General features: G+C 40.3%; 1 protein-coding gene across 8 annotated transcripts in view; it reads left to right on the forward strand.

The window, feature by feature from the left end:
• LCORL (ligand dependent nuclear receptor corepressor like) overlaps positions 1-17,330 on the forward strand; it is a 142,978-nt gene that overhangs the window by 52,511 nt on the left and 73,137 nt on the right. For all 8 annotated transcript variants that reach the window (XM_053254212.1, XM_053254217.1, XM_053254215.1 and 5 more), the window contains 3 exons: positions 8,083-8,148; positions 13,871-13,950; positions 14,182-14,311. In XM_053254212.1, the coding sequence (XP_053110187.1) occupies positions 8,083-8,148; positions 13,871-13,950; positions 14,182-14,311 (276 nt within the window). The remainder of the gene's footprint in view (positions 1-8,082; positions 8,149-13,870; positions 13,951-14,181; positions 14,312-17,330) is intronic.

A 17,330-nucleotide genomic window follows, 5' to 3' on the forward strand; every position in this document is an offset into this window, starting at 1 on the left:
AGCATGGGCTTGACCATGCAGTCCCATGAAGCACTGCCATATACCAGTGCAGTAACCCCTTTACTTTCCACAGCTTCAAGAAGGAAGAGGATGATAATGATGACCACAGTGAGGCGGTTCTTGGATACCTTGAAACCTGGATCAGTTCTTTCTTTTTCCTGCTGATGGAGTGGGATGGCATCTGCTTCCAGAACAGGCCTGTCTCATCAGTATTGAACACCTCAGGCTTGGGCCTGTACCCTCTGGACTCAAATCAGCTGATGGAACTCTGCTAGCAATCTTTGTGCTGCCTCATGGTCTGCCAATATTACTTCCCTGCCAGTTTGACATTGTGGAGACTGTAGCAGTGTTCAAATCTCTCAAAACTAGCCCTTGCTCATCTGGAAACCATGCTTAGTGCCTTAAAACTTTCCCGCTGCTTGACTACCTTCCACCACAAAACTTTTAAAGCTGCAGTGCTTTCTCACAAATGACTGGTCCACTCAGTGGCACGTTCCTCTGGGCTTGGTCTTCTGTCCACAAACTGAGGGCCTTTACCATCCATTCCATGTGGGGATTGTGTGGATGGAACATCAGCTTAAGACCCTGAGACATGCCGGACACCACACTCGCACAGATACTGACTTTGCTTTTCTTGATGGAACAAACAGTGGACTCATTGATGCCAATAATGACATGCAATGGATGCCGCGATGTCCCCATGAGCCAACATGTACAGCAGCTTCACCTTCTCGCTCAAGGGCAACACTTTGGGAGACCTTTTGCCACTCTCCTCAGCAGAGCTCTCCGCTGTGCGCTTGCTCAGTTTGGTTGTGTAGGAAGGGAAAATTGTACAATGCTGTGCAGTACAGTAACTTTGCAATACAATCTCCCCCCCCCCCCCCAAATTGATAAGGTACAGTAAAGTAGCTGATAATTAAAATCAATTCTTAATGGATATTTGAAATCAATTTTTAATTGTTACAGTATTGTACTACTTGAAATCAAATTTCAAGTAGTACTACTTGAAATAAAATTTTAATGGATACAGTACTTGAAATCAATTTTCAATGGCTACTGTACAGTATCCAAAATCAATTGATATTTAAAAGTAATTAAAGTCAACTGGACTGACTAGCTCTTGCAGTTTTTATTAGTTTAAAATTTTTGGAAGTGATTGTGATCTCTGTCTATATTCCTCCAGCTGGCATCTGTTCTAATATTTTAGAGATATGGCACAATTTAGAAGGTTTTATAGCCTCTGTTCGAGTGGCGCATCCAAGGACATGTTTACTATTGGCAGGTGATTTTAATGCCCTCTTAGGCCCAGATGATTGTGCCCTCTGTAATAAATTTCATTGCTATCCTCTTGGCAATCCCATCCCTTCTCCCCTACTTTTAAGACATTCTAAGGATTCTAAATCTGACAGGCGAGGGTTTAGCCTGTTACCATTATGCAATAAGGAAGATCTTCATCTTCTTAATGGTTTGGTTATCACTGATTTCCCACCTCAGTTTTCCCATTGGTATGCAGCCCTCCTTGATTGATTATATGGTCATATCTGATAACCTAGTCCCTTATGTCAGTTCCTTCAGGGTGCTGCCGTGCCCTGAAAGTGACCCGACCCCCCCCCCGAACTCTGTCTTTGTTTAACTGGCCCAATTTACCCTAGACAATAGTTTGCTCCATGGGCCTGCTAGAGCCAAGTGGACAGAAAACTGTTCAACCTGGCTGTCACTAATATTGAACTCCAAGGAAGCTCATGTCTATCATGAAGCTATATTAACCCCATTTGACCCTCAAGGAGATGAGAGCATCCTCTCTAGTTATCAGAACATTATGATGCTTATTTTTCCAGTTTTGACCAAATCCCGTTCCAATTTTATTTATCTCTCTAGTTCTATATCCAAGGCATGGTTTGATAGGGATTGTCTAAATGTAAAGAGGGATCTGATTAGGGCCTTTTAAAAGCCATGTGGCTGATCCCTCGACTTCTAAATCTGTAGTTGCCATGAAAAAAATCCGATTATAAGCAGATAATAAGAGATAAGCAATTCACAGCTGCCAAAAAGAAATGGGTTCATCTTATTGAGGCCGCTAGATCTTCCAATCAAACTAACTTTTGGAGGCTGGTGTCTCCTCTGTTGAGCAAAACTAAGTCTACTCCTCCACACTACATCTCAGCAGATATGTGGGAAGCACACTACCGCTCTTTGTATAAAAAGGCTCCGGGCACCGATGATAATTTGAATGTTTTAAAAGAATTACATAGTTCTGAACTTCCTAGTTGGGACCTGGTATCATTCTCCAAAATTGATAAGCTTATCTCTTCTTTTGTGGCAAGGCCCCAGGCCACGACTTTATTACTATTGATGCACTCCGGACTAATCTTGACTGTTGGGTTCCACCTTTTTGCCTCTCTCTTTACATATATAGATCGGACAGCTAAAATCCCCCATGACTGGGGTATAGCCATAATAATCCCTATTTATAAAAAAAAGCAACAGGGATGATCCAAATAATTATCGTCCAATCAGTCTCTTAAGTGTTATTAGTAAGATTTATGCTAAGCACCTCCTTAAACTCATGGACTGGATTGATGAAGGCAATATTTTAGCCCAGGAGCAGGCTAGTTTTTGGATTGGTCGCTCAACCTTGGATCATGCCTTGATCCTTCAATTTCTTTCTGAGAAATATTCCACCAAGCCAGGTCATAGGCTTTATGCAGCCTTTATTGACCTTAAATCTGCCTTTGATTTAATTTCACGGGAGAGGCTCTGGCAGAAATTATGGGATCTAGGAATAGACAGGAGACTGCTAATTCTGATAATTTGCCTTTATAATGGTGCCCTACTGAAGGTCCGCTATACTGCATCTGGGGCTTTGTCAGCTGCCATACCCTCTTGTAGGGGGGTATGGTTCGTCAAGGTTCTTTATTAGCCCCCATGTTATTTGATCTTTTTATCAGTTCTGTAGTGTCCTTTGTGTCCAGCTCCTCCACCCCCCCCCCCAAATTGCTAATAGGGATATCTCCGTTTTGCTATATGCTGACGATATGGCAGTTCTATCTCAAACCCCAATTGGCTTGAATCGTGTTTTGATTCTCTTATCAAAATTTTGCACTCAAGAGGCTAGTGAGATAAATTATCAAAAAACCAAGGTCATGGTCTTTGCTAAGTGCCCTAGACTCCACAATTGGTCCTTTAATGGCCATAAGATAGCCCAAGTCAATTCTTTCAAGTACCTTGGAGTTGATTTTCACTCCTCAGGGTCTCGTAGTGCCCATTATAATTTCTCTCTGATGTCGGCTCAACTCACTGCAAAACTTATAACTTCCTTTTACTATTCGAGAGCTGTTTCTTTTATCCCCACAGCGGTTAAACTATTTACCACCAAAGTGTATTTTCAGTTGTTTTATGGTGCCCAATTAGGTCCACCTCAAAACTTCTCAAATTTAGAAGTTTTGCAAGTTAAATTCCTGAGATTCTTATTAGCTGTCCCTCATTGGTACTGAGAAGAGAGGTTGGCCTGCTACGAATGGAATCCGGAGTTTGGAGAACTATTTTCCTATTTTATATCCTCCAGCTCAGGCTTGGCTTCCCCCATTAAGACTGATACATTTAAATTTAAATGGTTTTCATTGATTAGTGATAAATTATCTTACTATGGGTTTTCTCTAGAGGTTCTGCTGCAGATGGGCAATGACTGGGCTAAGGGGGAGATCAAAAACATATCATTGATGTAGGATTGCAAGAGGAAGCTGCTTCTATTTCTAAGACCGTCTATCTCCGGGTACAATTGTTTAATCTCAAGCCAGCAGGCTATCTGTATTTTATTATTATACCCAAATTCAGACGTGCATTGACATTAGCCCGAATGGATGCCCTTCCATCTGCTGTTTTAGAGGGCAGGTTCAAGGGTATCCTTTTCCCCGCCCGCCTCTGCCTTTGTGGTTCTGGCCATGTGGAGACCAGTACACATTCAGTTTTACATTGTGAATTTTTTTTAAGGAAGCCCACATGAGATGAGTCTCCCCCTTATTGTCTAAGTTTTTAGGACACTCTGATGATTTTTATTTGAAGTTTTTATTACTTAACCCAGATGAAAAAATTATTAATATAGTGGCCAGGTTTTGTTTTATAATCTGCAAAACTCAATCTGATCTTTAGCAATGCATTTCATAAGTAGTTTATATATTTCTCTCTTCTTTTTAAATTTTATTTACATGATGCATTGTTTGTATTTCTTGTATATTGGTCTATGACCATAATAAAGTTCTGTTCTGTTAATTGAAATTTAAATTAGTTATACAGTACAGTTCTGTACTGTAACTAATTGTCAAGATCAAAATTAAAAATGAATTTTTAGTTTGCATTTTTAATTAAAAATAAAACTTCATCATAAAAATTAAAATTAAATTCATTAAAGTGAAAATCAGTACCTTACCAGGGCAAGAGGCTTCTCCAAAAAGCTCCACAGGAATGACTCAAGAACAGCTACCAAGGGCTCCCACAGGCTTGCAAAGGCTCCACAGAAATAGCTCCAAAATGCCTCCAGAGGCTACAGTAATGACTCCTCTTGGCTCCCCAAGGATACTGAAGGCTACCCAAGGCTGCCGAATGCTATTAAAAATGGCTTTTAGAAGCACAAAAATTTCAAGAAATGCAGACCAAAGCACTACTGTGTCCTCCACCAAACTTCTCTCACAACCCACGAGCACGTACAGGAAGAGCACGACCATATAAGGATGAAACTGCACACCAAAAACCACAGGTGTGTGAAACCACTGTACTGCGGACAATGAGGTCAGGTCTCTATTTCCTGACTGTGGTTACGCGAAACCATGGATAACGGAACCACGGGTAACGAGGGCCACCTGTATGCAAAGATCTTTCCTTAAATACTATATCCAATTATGTGTGCAATAGTTTAGGAAGGGCATTAATTAACTGGAATGAGTTCAGAAGCGGTGAGGGATCTAGAAACCTACGAGGAATGGTTGTATCTGAGAGGATACATTATAGCACTCCACATATTGAAGGGCTGTCACACACAAGAAGGAAATAACTTGTTCTCTGGTGCTGCTGAGAGCAGGAATAGAATAAGTAACTAAACTAACTAAAACTGTAACTAAAATTACAAGGAAGCAGATTCAGGCTAGATTGTAGGAGGAATTTTCTAACTTCAAGAGCTGTTCAGCTGTGGAACAGTCTGACTTGCCCAGTGATGGCTCTCCTTGCTGCAGGTTTCAAATAGAGGCTGGCTGGCCGTCTGGGCTGTCATATATGCTGTAGCAGATTCCTACACTGAGCAGGTGGTTGGATGAGAATATCTCCAGGGTTCCTTCTAACTCTAAAATTCTATAGCTGACATACCACACATTAGGAACTTTAGCCCAGTATTATTGCATGCATGTAAGTTGCACAACTGGGCAAATGACATTACACAAGAGTAAGAAAACCCATTGGAAATCATGGGCTTACTCTTGTGTATTATTTACACAAATTTTTGCATTTAGTACAGTTGCTCAACTTGCATGCATGCAGCGTTAGTGGACTGATGTACCTTTCTGCTGTATGTCAGCTAAGGATACTAATTTGCATATCAAGGATTATTATTATTACATTTTATATCCCGCTCTTCCTCCAAGGAACCCAGAGCGGTGTACTTCATACTTCAGTTTCTTCTCACAACAACCCTGTGAAGTAGGTTAGGCTGAGAGAGAAGTGACTGGCCCAGAGTCACCCAGCAAGTCTCATGGCTGAATGGGGATTTGAACTCAGGTCTCCCCAGTCCTAGTCCAGCACTCTAGCCACTACACCACGCTGGCTCAAGAATTGGTCTGTTGCTTGGTTACACTTAATTTCTTGAGCATCTTTTGCTGTGTTGTGAGTTGCGGAAGGGGTCACCCCAGTTTTCCAGGCTCTGATATTGCTTGTTTTGATGAAAGACTATAGTATTGGAAGATGAAGAGATAAACTTTCTTCCATGTCTGTGTTTCTGTAGTTCTTCCTGCAGTTGCTCTTGTGATTGGATAGGGTCATTCCTAAAGAGCTAGGTTTGGTAACAGTGACATTAGAGTGAAGGGTCCTGGAGGGAACCAATACTCTCTTAAATTGCATGATGCCGCCACTTATCATTTCTAATGCTTTGTAACCTGGTTTTTCATAAAAGTAGCTTCATAGTACTGTGGCCAAACATTTATTTTTGTTGGGTTTGCCTTTGTTTCTGGTTTCCTTTACTTTATTTGTGTGAATAGTAGCCTTCTGGAGGCTGGTAAATAGGCGAATTTTCACACCAGTAAGCTGGTTTATTACCTATTGGTTAGTAAAAGAGTTCTTTCTGAACAGAATTAAAGCAATATTGTTGACTAGTTATATATATGGCACAGCATGAGAATTCTAACACCATAGCTTTATCTGATGACAACTTACATGTCCTTGAAATTGCAGAAGTAACTGACAGGAAGCTAGATTTATGTATCAAGTATATCATAAAATTACTGGTTCAGTACAAAAACTTGGAATAAAGAAATAGCTGCTAGCTGCCTAATTATGATGAATTGTTGGCATATTTCACTTGCTGATTTGGGAAAGAATTAATGTGCTTTAAAAGTATGTAATAAATGTATTTAATAAATCAGCTACAGAAGCTATAGGCAATACCATTTAGAGCGGGGATTCCAAACCTTTGGTCTCCAGATGTTGTTGGACTATAACTCCCATCATCATCAACTGAAGTGGCTGGGGTTGGTAGTTATAGTCCAGCACCTGCTGAACCCCTGCTTTAGAGCATTTGGGAGCTCTTTTTTAAGTGGAGTACTAAGGTTTAAAATGCTAGATTTCATCTTCTTTTTTTCCTTTCAGTCGAGCACATTATATGAGGTTCATATACTGTAATAACAGAAGTCTGAAATCTTATTTTTGCTTTATTGTTCACTCATTTCCCACTGTATTTTCTCTTTCTATAGGGATTCCATTGATCCTAGAGCAGACCTAGCTGTTTTTTGTTGTTGACGTTGAAATATACTTGAGAAATTATAAGAACTAGCTGAACCCGCATAGAGCATCTGTGCGCTAGGATTTTGTTGCTCTCCTTGCCTCCCACCATAGCCCTTGCTTTATTGCTCAGTGTCGTCCACCCACTCTCAGCCGCCCCCTCCTGCTCACTCACTTGTCCCTTCCCTGCTGCTCCCTCCCTCCTCCCTCCACCGCTCACTCCCTTTTCTCTCACCCCCTCCCCTCCACTCACTCCCTGCTCACTCGTCCCCTCCCTGCCACGCACTGCATGCTCACTTGTCCCTTCCCTGCTGCTCACTCCCTGCTCACTCGCCCCTCTCCATCACTCGCTCGCCCCCTTTCCACCGCTCACTCCCTGCTCTCTCTCCCCTTCCCACCGCTCGCTCACTCGCCCCCTACCCATTCCTCTTCCCTATCTGCATACAGAATCCCCACTGCCCAATCACCATGGTGCTTCTGTTCTATTACTTCCGATTCGTAAAGCACTGGGGGGGGGGGCTTGCCATGTACATCGTGTGTGTGTGTGTGTGTGTGATTCTTGAGAGAAAAAGAAAGATACATTAAGCATAGATTTAATTTAAAATGTATTATGAACTTTATTGCTAGGAACTTGGAGCCTTCTGCATGCATATATGCAGATGTTCTTCCCAGAGTGGCCCCATACACTAAGGGGAATATCTTACAGTTATACATGTCTCCCATTCATATGCAAACCAGGGTGGACCCTGCTTAGCAAAAGGGACAATTCATGCTTGCTACCACAAGACCAGGCTTTTGCCCCCTTCCTTTCTTCATACAAAATATACTTAACCTCTAGAGACAATAAGGCTGTACTGTTCAGTTCACTTCTGAGATTTCTTGGTACTTTTAAGTCTAGTTAGCCTGTGGGAGCATGGCTTAGAATCTCATTTGATCCAGATAGTAAATAATCTGTCTTAGACTCCTCGTCTACAGATAATAATCTATAGATGAAGGACGAACGTATTTATTGTAAGTATAAATGTTTTCAGCTGCTACATATGTTAAACTGCTTAGAAGGTATTTGATGAATTGTTAAATATTTTAATTTTTGTTTTTTGTTAGGTTTTGAAAGTATTTTAGAAGGGCTTTATGGACCAAGGCTACGAAGAGACCTCAGTTTATTTGAAGGTAAACAGCTATTTGCAATGCATGAAAACTAGCTTTTTAATTATGTGACATTTTAAAGCGCTTATTGAGAACTAGGGAACAATTCTGCTGTGGCCCTTTTTTGTGTATAGAATACTATCTTCTACACTTTTCCAGTGTACCTTCTCTTTGTTCTTATCCCTGCAAACACTTGTCCAAAGTGACAAGTATTTGCAGCAGATCTTTAAGAACTGATGTTGTGTACTGACTTGGGACCAGAAGAATCAAGTAGTGAAGTTTTTTCCTGTACTGTATGGCTTCATGGCTGCTGGTAGAGGTTCAAACAGGAGTCCACAAATATAAACATGGTTTCTTAGCTAGGCCTCTGCTTACTATGCTTACTAGCCGAACACTGATTTGTCTCCCAACATCCCCTACTCCCAACATACCTAGACCAAAAGCTTTCTTAACAAATTCCTGTCCTCCCCCAACCCATACACATCCCACCTAGTACATGTACACCATCTACTCCCAAGCATACTCCCAGTTCACATCCTCAGAAGTCCACATCTGTGAAATCCATCCCACCATGCTACTGCAACAGTATTTGTATGTATTTTCAAATCAGACAGCAGTTTTAGCAGACTGAATGAAGTTAGGTATTAATTCAGGCTTTACCTACCTGCGAGATTTGGAAAAGCAATACTCCGGACTTTATTTTTTATTCAAGATTCATTGAGAGATCAGTTAATTGCATATTAAACCTTCATTTAAGACTCTCAGAATGTCCTCCAAAGTTCTATTAACACTTTGAGTAAAGGTCTCTATTTAAAAAAGGTGGGAAGCAATGAGTCTGTGATATTCTACTAATGTTGTAATCCCAGAAACACTTACCTGAGGCTAACTCCATTGATATCAGTGCAGTGTTTTTCTGTCAGTCTGCATAAGTTCTGTAAAACACTGAGATTTGCTTAACAAAAGCTCCTTTCTTTCAGCTGTAATGTAACTATTGTAATTCTAACAGACTAAATGATGGTCCAAAGAACTGTTACCAACAGACATCCAGTATAGCATTACTCAAGTGCAGGTGTCCTTAACACTGTACTGCTTTAAAGGCAGCCCCCTTTAGAGGCAGTGTTGGGGCTCCACAAAAAAGACAGTTGTGCAAGCAACACTTTGATAGATTCCCCATTTTCCCAAATTGGGAAATCTATAGAAGTGCTGCATCTGAAACCACCCAGAGTTGGGAAGAGCAATTGTCAGAATGAGTATGGTGAATTGCTTTGTGGAATTCCCATGTTTGAAAGTTTCCCTCATGAAAAATACCTCTCACAAAATGAAAAACTCCGTCAGTAAGACAGGCTGAGTCCATCTTGTTCACACATTCATTTTCTGTGTGTGGGTTTTTTTGTGTGGAGGAACATTCAGTCCTATGATACAACATGTGCAGTCTGAAGTAGTACAATCTAGGAAAACATAAACCACATAATTCTACTGATTGTGCAAATGGGTTGTACAAGTCTGAGCCAGGAAATCACCAGTTCGGATTTCACCTTGACCATGAACTCATGGTGGCCTTAAGCCCTCAGCCTGTGTCTCCTAACAATATGGAAATAAGTCAATATTATTAGCTTACAAGGTTTTAAGGACAACTGAGATAAGGTAAAGTGTGCCATCAAGTTGGTTTTGACTCCTGGCGACCACAGAGCCCTGTGGTTGTCTTTAATGTATGTGAAATACTTTCAGCACATAAAAAGATGTGCTGACCTAATTCTTTTGACCTCTTGAAAAAGTCATATTGACAGGCAAACTTTTTTTAAATGTGCGATGCTAATTTCATTTTTGAAGCAGCCCTAATATGGTTTAGTTTGAAGAAAGAAGGCTGTGAAGACTTGTTTAATTGAATACAGGTTGAGTATCCCTAATCCAGATATCCGAAATCTGGAATGCTCCAAAATCCGGAAACCACCACGGTGTGCGCCCACAGCACTGACTCGTTGTGGCTGAGCGCCTCATAACAAAACAAAAAAACAAAACGCCTCAGCTCACTCGCTCGCTTTGGTGCTAGAGACTTTAAATAAAACCTAAAAAATTAAAATACTGTGTACAGTAACCTTTTGTGTTTAGACTTGGATCCCATGCTCAAGACATCTCATTACAGTATGTAAATATTCCAAAATCCAGAACACTTCTGGTCCCAAGCAGTTCGGATAAGGGATACTCATTTTTGTATACTAGGCTAAAATGGTAAATAGGATGATACATATGTAAAATTATACAAATTTCAGTCCAACTAAAATTAAGCACTCTAAGGCCCCAGTGATTTCAGTTGGAGATATTTAGGCATGAATTCACTAAACACTTTCATTGAAAGCAGTTGGTTATCAGCATGTTTAACTACAGCTGGATTATGCCTGTTGTCAATGGAGAGATATTGAAAAGTCAACATAATAGCTTTCATTACTCTAAGTGTGGTGTTTTTCCTTCTGATTCAAAATAGTAAGCATCGGTATACATACTTAGTTGGAATTCATCTGTAATAGCAGAATTTTGCTCCATAATTAAAAACAGACAACAGATTTAGGATTCTCTAGTTTTGCTTTCCTACCTTAGAGTCCTATAAAGCCTACTCACTTTGGAAAGGCTCAGAAACCAACAAAATGTATTTCCCTGTCAGCACAAGGTCTGGGAGATAACTAATCTTTCTTCAGGCTTGGAAGAAGAGCAGGACTCAGTTACTTTAAACTGATGGTCTTTAAGGCTGTGAAAGTGGTGAAAGATTTCACTATTTTTCCAAGCTTCAGAAAGGCTTAGCACAACAGGCATCAGCCCTTCCCTTCTCAGCTTAGAGTTGGGGAAGAAAGAAGGGGCCTGCCCTACCATCCTATTGAGCCTTTAAGGCAAGCATCCCAAAATCTTAGCATGATACCACAGTTCTCTTCCCTCTGTCTCCCTCCAGTGGAGGAAAAAGGTCAGTGACTCCTTTTTCACAAATTGTAGACCCCTGTTGGTCAGTATGTAGTCAAATGCAAGCAAACAGCACACTCCAGAAAGACAAATGACTTAATCAATGGAGTAATCCTTTGTGGAGCAAAAAGTGAAGTAGACTTCCTTTGAACAGGGAGGTTTCATTTAGCTTTCACGGCTAATAACCTTCAAAAGAACTACCCTCCATGTATGTCTGACATAACACTGTCAGTTTATTGAAATCTGGAAGGCAGTTAAAGCTTTGGCACTGTAGCATCTAGGCTAACTCAAACCTAGACCAATCTAGGATAACCCAAACCTGGACTGCATAACACTAGAACCAGGGTTTATCCAATGAAATTGATTGCCAAGAAATTTAGGACCAACAGATGGAAGTACTTTTTCACACAACGCATAATCAACTTGTGGAATTCTCTGCCACAAGATGTGGTGACAGCTAACAACCTGGATGGCTTTAAGAGGAGTTTGGATAAATTCATGGAGGAGAGGTCTATCAACAGCTACTAGTCTGAGGTCACCTCCAGCCTCAGAGGCAGGATTCCTCTGAATACCAGTTGTAGGAGAGTAACAGCTGGAGAGAGGACATACCCTCAGCTCTTGCCTGTGGGCTCCCAGCATCATCTGGTGGGCCAACGTGTGAAACAGGACACTGGATTACAAGGGTTCTGTGCCTGATCTAGCAGGGCTGTTCTTATGTTAATGTGTTTAATTTTTTTAAGACCATTTAAGCAAGTGGCCATTGCACTATATTTTGTGGTAGTGAATTCTGTAAAGTTAATTATGCATGTATGAAGAAGTATTTTGTATTTTTTCTTGTCTGTCCTGAACACACTGCCAATCAACTTCATCAGGTGTTGTACCTGCTGTAGTCCCGATGGGTGGGAGGCACCCACTGTTTTCCATGGTCAGGAGAAAGGCAGGAGATCTCACCAGAAAGAAAAATGTGCTCATTTGTGTGATGGTGAGCATATTGGTTGGCCCCTGGTGACCAAGCTGCTGAAAGATATTCGTACATATACTGACTTTTTTATGTTTATGTGGTCATGTTTTCCATGTATATATTGTGCTTGCTGCCATTTAATTCCACGTTGATTGGCTTTACACTCAGAACCCTAAAATATTCCTGTTTTTTAAAATTCCTAAATAGTTTGATCTGGATCGAGATCCATAAGAATGGGTTCTGCGCCTGCGCAGGAACCATGCCATAGCCATGCAGCAGCATGTGGAGGCATCCAAGCCCTGCCCCCATGCCCAGAGCATTCTATTTAAAGGCAGGCTGGACGCGACGTCCCTGAGTTCTTTTCCTACCGCCTTTGAAGAGACTTTCCGACTAAGAGAGTGGCAGACCGAGGTCCAAACGCAAAGGTGGTCTTCCAAGAACTGAGGGACATTGCATCCAGCTTGCCTTTAAATAGTACACTCTGAGCGTGGGGTGGGGCTTGGACGCTTCGACAAGCTGCGGCATGGCTACTGCATGGTTCCTGAGCAGGCGCAGAACCCATTCTTATGGATGTCGACGGATCTCTACCAGATCATCAGTTACAGGTGAGCAATCTGTTTTTAATGGCTCAGTCACCTCATCAGTAGCATAGTTTATGGAAAAGATGTAAATCTAATAAAATCCTTTATAAGATCCATATTTTTTATACTTATTGGACAACCTTTCTTATTCTTTTTTTGGAGAACAATTCTTATTGAGAGCAAAGGGATTGCATATTACTTAGTGCTCTGATACTCTCTTACTGTGACATCATTTATTTTATTGGCTGGTTTAGGTTTGGGTTAGCTTAGATGCTACAGTGCCAAAGCTTTATCTGCCTTCAAGATCTCAATAAACTTTACAGTAAAAATGGAATGAGCTTATTTTGGATATTCTACACTGATCTGAATATGTAAATGGTGTTGAATTGTTGATAGTGGAACATTCCAATAGACACTGCCAGTAAAATTGCTTTGAGAACACTTCTTTGGAAACATGGTATAGACGTGTTGTTAAAAAAAAAGGAGGAGGAACAGAAGGTCCCATGGGCTTGGTTATATTCAGTCCAAATTATATAAAAGAATGACAAATTTCTTAAGGCAAATATAAATATTCCCATTATTTAGAAAAAATAACATGTTCTATTTGTGTGGAAGCAATTTGTATTATACATATGGGTTTTTCCTGATGCTGACAGGTCAACCTAAAATGCTTTCTTTCTAACTTAAGGCTTCTTAACTTCTTAAACAGTTTTATTAAAGTACTTATTTATTTGTACACATATGCCATGCTTTTCAATATGTATGTTTCCAGGGTGGCTTACAAATGTTACAATAAAATGATGAATTAAAACAACAAAATCATCAGCATAAAAATATAAAGAAAAATTAAAAGTGGTATAAACAGAATAGTATAAATATAACACAAGTTTTAAAGACCCAGTGAAATAATAAAATAAGAACTTCATCTGGTTCCAAAAAGACATAAGAGTATGCACCAGGCAAGCCTTCTGGAGCGTACATTTCATAAGGAGGTGCAACAGCTGAGAAAGCACACTCTCTCTTCACCACTTGCTTCACCTAATAGAATGAGGTTACCCAGCAAAAGGCGTCCATAGATTATCTACATGCAGAGGCAGGTTAATATGGGAGTAGATTGCCTTCAGCTACCCACACTCCAAGAGAACAATATTAAACAGTACCATTTAATAGGGTAATTTCCTTCATAATATAGTGAATTATATGTTGCTTTAACACTGTATTTTTACAATTTGCATTTTAAAATTTTCTTCCCTAGACTGTGAACCAGAAGAAGTGACTGACTGGTCTATGGATGAAAAATGTTCCTTTTGTAATTTACATAAAGAAACAGTCGGTGTAAGTACATGTGCTATCAGTTGTTTTACAGATGTTTTTAAGAGAGTGTTTTTCAGTTTCTCATTTGAATTCAAATGACCATATAATATAAACAGTCTCTAATAAATGAATAGTTGAAAATTGGTTTCATGATGGAAATCCTTAGTGACAACATACAAAACTTGTCAACTTTGGCCCCATAAAATCAACCAACTCTTATTTAGATTTGTGGCTTTTCTTTACACCTTTTAGGATCATACAACAGTTATTGGTTCTTTGCAGTCAACGCCTACAGAGGAACTATCATCTCAGGGCCAGTCCAACACTGATAAAATTGAATGCCAAGCAGAGAATTACCTAAATGCACTCTTTCGCAAGAAAGGTAGTATTATTTTACTTCAGCTATTAGGTTAAATGGTTACATGTGTCATTATTAAAAGCATCAGCCTAGTTTCTTTCTCCTGATTTTCAAGCTATAAGTTGCTTATCATACCCATATTTTGCATTGCCTTCCCTCTTTTCTTCTGTTTTTATATTCTGTTTGTCCAATTCTCATCCAAATCTAGTTTCCTTTTCTTAGATTATTTTAATATTTAAATCATTTTTTCTGTTAGACTGTTTCAGTATTTCTATTTTATGGTAAAATAGAAATACAGATAGTTTTCAATCTTCCATGGTTGAGCAAGGTGATTGAGTGGGTGGTGGTCTCTCAGCTCCAGTCAGTTTTGGATGATACATATTATCTAGACCTATTTCAAATTGGCTTTTGAGCAAGCTATGGGGTTGAGACTGCCTTAGTTGGCCTGGTAGATAATCTCCAATTGGCTATCGACAGAGAGAGTGTGACACTACTGATGATTTTGGATCTTTTGGCAGCTTTCTGTGCCATCGGCCAGGGTATCCTTCTGGGTTGCCTGAGGGAGGTGGGTTTGGGTGGCAATGTTTTACAGTGGTTTCGTTCCTACCTCTCTAGTAGATTCCAGATGGTATCGCTTGTAGACTGTTGCTCTGCAAAGCGAGAATTAAAGTATGGAGTTGCACAAGGCTTCATACTGTCTCCAGTGCTCTTTAACATCTACATAAAACTACTGGGAGAGATCATCAAGAGGACTGGTGCAGAGTGTTGTCAATATGCTGATGACACCCAAATGTATTTCTCCATATCATCATCAGGAAATGGCATAACTTCCCTAGATGCCTGCTTGGAGGTGGTAATGGTCTGGATGAGGGATTACAAACTGAAGTTGAATCCAAATAAGACGGAGGTACTGACTGTGGGAGTTCGGGACCTGAGAGATGGGTTAAAACTGCCTGTTGGGGTTACACTCCCCCAGAAAGAACAAGTACGTAGCTTGAGAGTACTGCTGCATCCAAAACTCTCTCTGGTTTCTCAGGTTGAGGCAGTGGCCAGGAATGCTTTTTATCAGCTTTGGCTGATAGGTCAGCTAGTGGAGGTAAATGGCCTTAAAATAGTGGTGCATATGCTGGTAACCTCCCGGTTTGACTACTGTAATATACTCTACGTGGGGCTGCCTTTGTACATAGTCTTCTATGGTTGGTACAGAATGCAGCAGCCAGACTGGTCTCTGCAACACTCGAAGGGACCATATAACACCGATTTTAATAGAACTGCACTTGCTGCCGATATGTTTACAAGCTGGTTGTTGTTTATAAAGCCCTCAGTAGCTTGGGTCCAAGGTATGAGAGCACCTTCTCTGTCATGAACGCTGCCGCCTATTAAGAACATCTGGAGAGGTCTGGTAATGGTTATGACCGACTTGTTTGGAGGCGATTTGGGACTGGGCCTTCTCTGTGGGTGCCCCGGGGCTTTGGAATATGCTCCCTGTCAAAGTAAGAGCATCTTCCTCTCTGTGCTTTTAGGAGAACCCTCAAGATACACTGGTTTTCTCTGGCTTTTAACTGAAATTAATTTTAAACTGTTTGTTTTTATCCTATGAAATTGTTTTGTTTTTACTTTGTTTTATATTTGTGGTTTTAAATTGTGTACCCCACCTAGAGATGCGAATATCAGGCAGTATATAAATATGATAGATAGATAGAGATAGATAAAACTGCTTGAGAGGGTAAGAAATCAATTTTTCAGGTTTTAATAATTGATCTCATATTATTTCAGACTTTTTATTTAAACTTGGTAATGTTAGTAACTGAAACCCTAATTCATTCAGTACTGTGTACTGAGTCTCTTGAATACTGGATGTAAGTACAGGGAGTTGGAGTAATAGAGTGGATTGAGTTTTCACTTTGCAGGTGTGAGCACTAAGTCAAATCCCTACCTGGCCAATTTAGTTCCAAATGTGGAAAAGAAAATGAAAATATATGTTAAAATGTACTTGTGACAATTTATGAAATGTATAAGCAAGGTTTAGGGATTGCTAGCATTGTCAGTCATTAAAAGCTGACTTCATATGTGATGGAAAAGCAGTAAAACCGTAAAGCACTGGAATACAATGATCAATGTCATAAGATTTTTTTCATTACAAAACAGTCCAAAACCTTTATGTTTGCTTACTTATTTGAAATGAATAGCAGAGACAAATTTACACAATCCATACTTGTATATAATATCAGTAGTGAGAGTGATTTATGCAAAGTAGTAAAAAGAGGAACAGAGACCAAAGAAAAAGCACCTTCAAAAGAAGTTGTGGCAAGTTATTTCACTCATAAAATTGATGACCTAACTTAAATATGAAGCTTGGCATAATAACATATTGACATGGTGCAAAGTGGTTATACAGTTCTCACTGAATGAGCTATCAATAAGTAGGGACTGTTGTGAATATATGAACTTGGCCTGAAATTCAAGAAAGATAAGGACAATGTATTTTGTTAAAAGGTGACCAATATAGAAAAGATAACACTTTTTTTGAAATGCAGAATGCTATTATGGTTTAAAATAATACACAGAATTGAAGCCGTTTATCTTGGAATAGCTTCTGCTCATACAATCAGGGCCATCCTTAAGGTGGGGTGACCGGGGCAATTGCCCCAAGTCTCACGCTGGCACAGGCCCCACTCTTGGCAAATGCAGTGCAGCCTACCACCCTCTCTCCCCCAGTTGCAGTCACTTGTCTTTCCCCGCAGCTGATCTTCTGTGTCTGTGTGCAGCTTGAAAGGCTCCCAGGCAAAGCTGCAGCTGTTCGGCGGGTGGGCAGGGCTTCAAGAGAGGCCTCCATATAGGCCTCCTTGAAGCCTGAAGCTCAGGAAAGAAGTAGGCAGAGAGTATCCAGCACCAGAGCTCTCTGCAGACCCTCTGCCCAGCCTTAGTAATGGAGGTATGATGTGATTTCCTTTTTGTGGTTATCTCCCCCCCTCCCCGGCACTCTGAATGTTTAGGGATTGGCTTGCCTTAGGGCTTTGGTATTGAGCAGAGATGTAGGGCA

This window comes from Hemicordylus capensis, chromosome 5 (genome assembly GCF_027244095.1).
Source record: "Hemicordylus capensis ecotype Gifberg chromosome 5, rHemCap1.1.pri, whole genome shotgun sequence".
NCBI lineage: Eukaryota > Metazoa > Chordata > Lepidosauria > Squamata > Cordylidae > Hemicordylus > Hemicordylus capensis.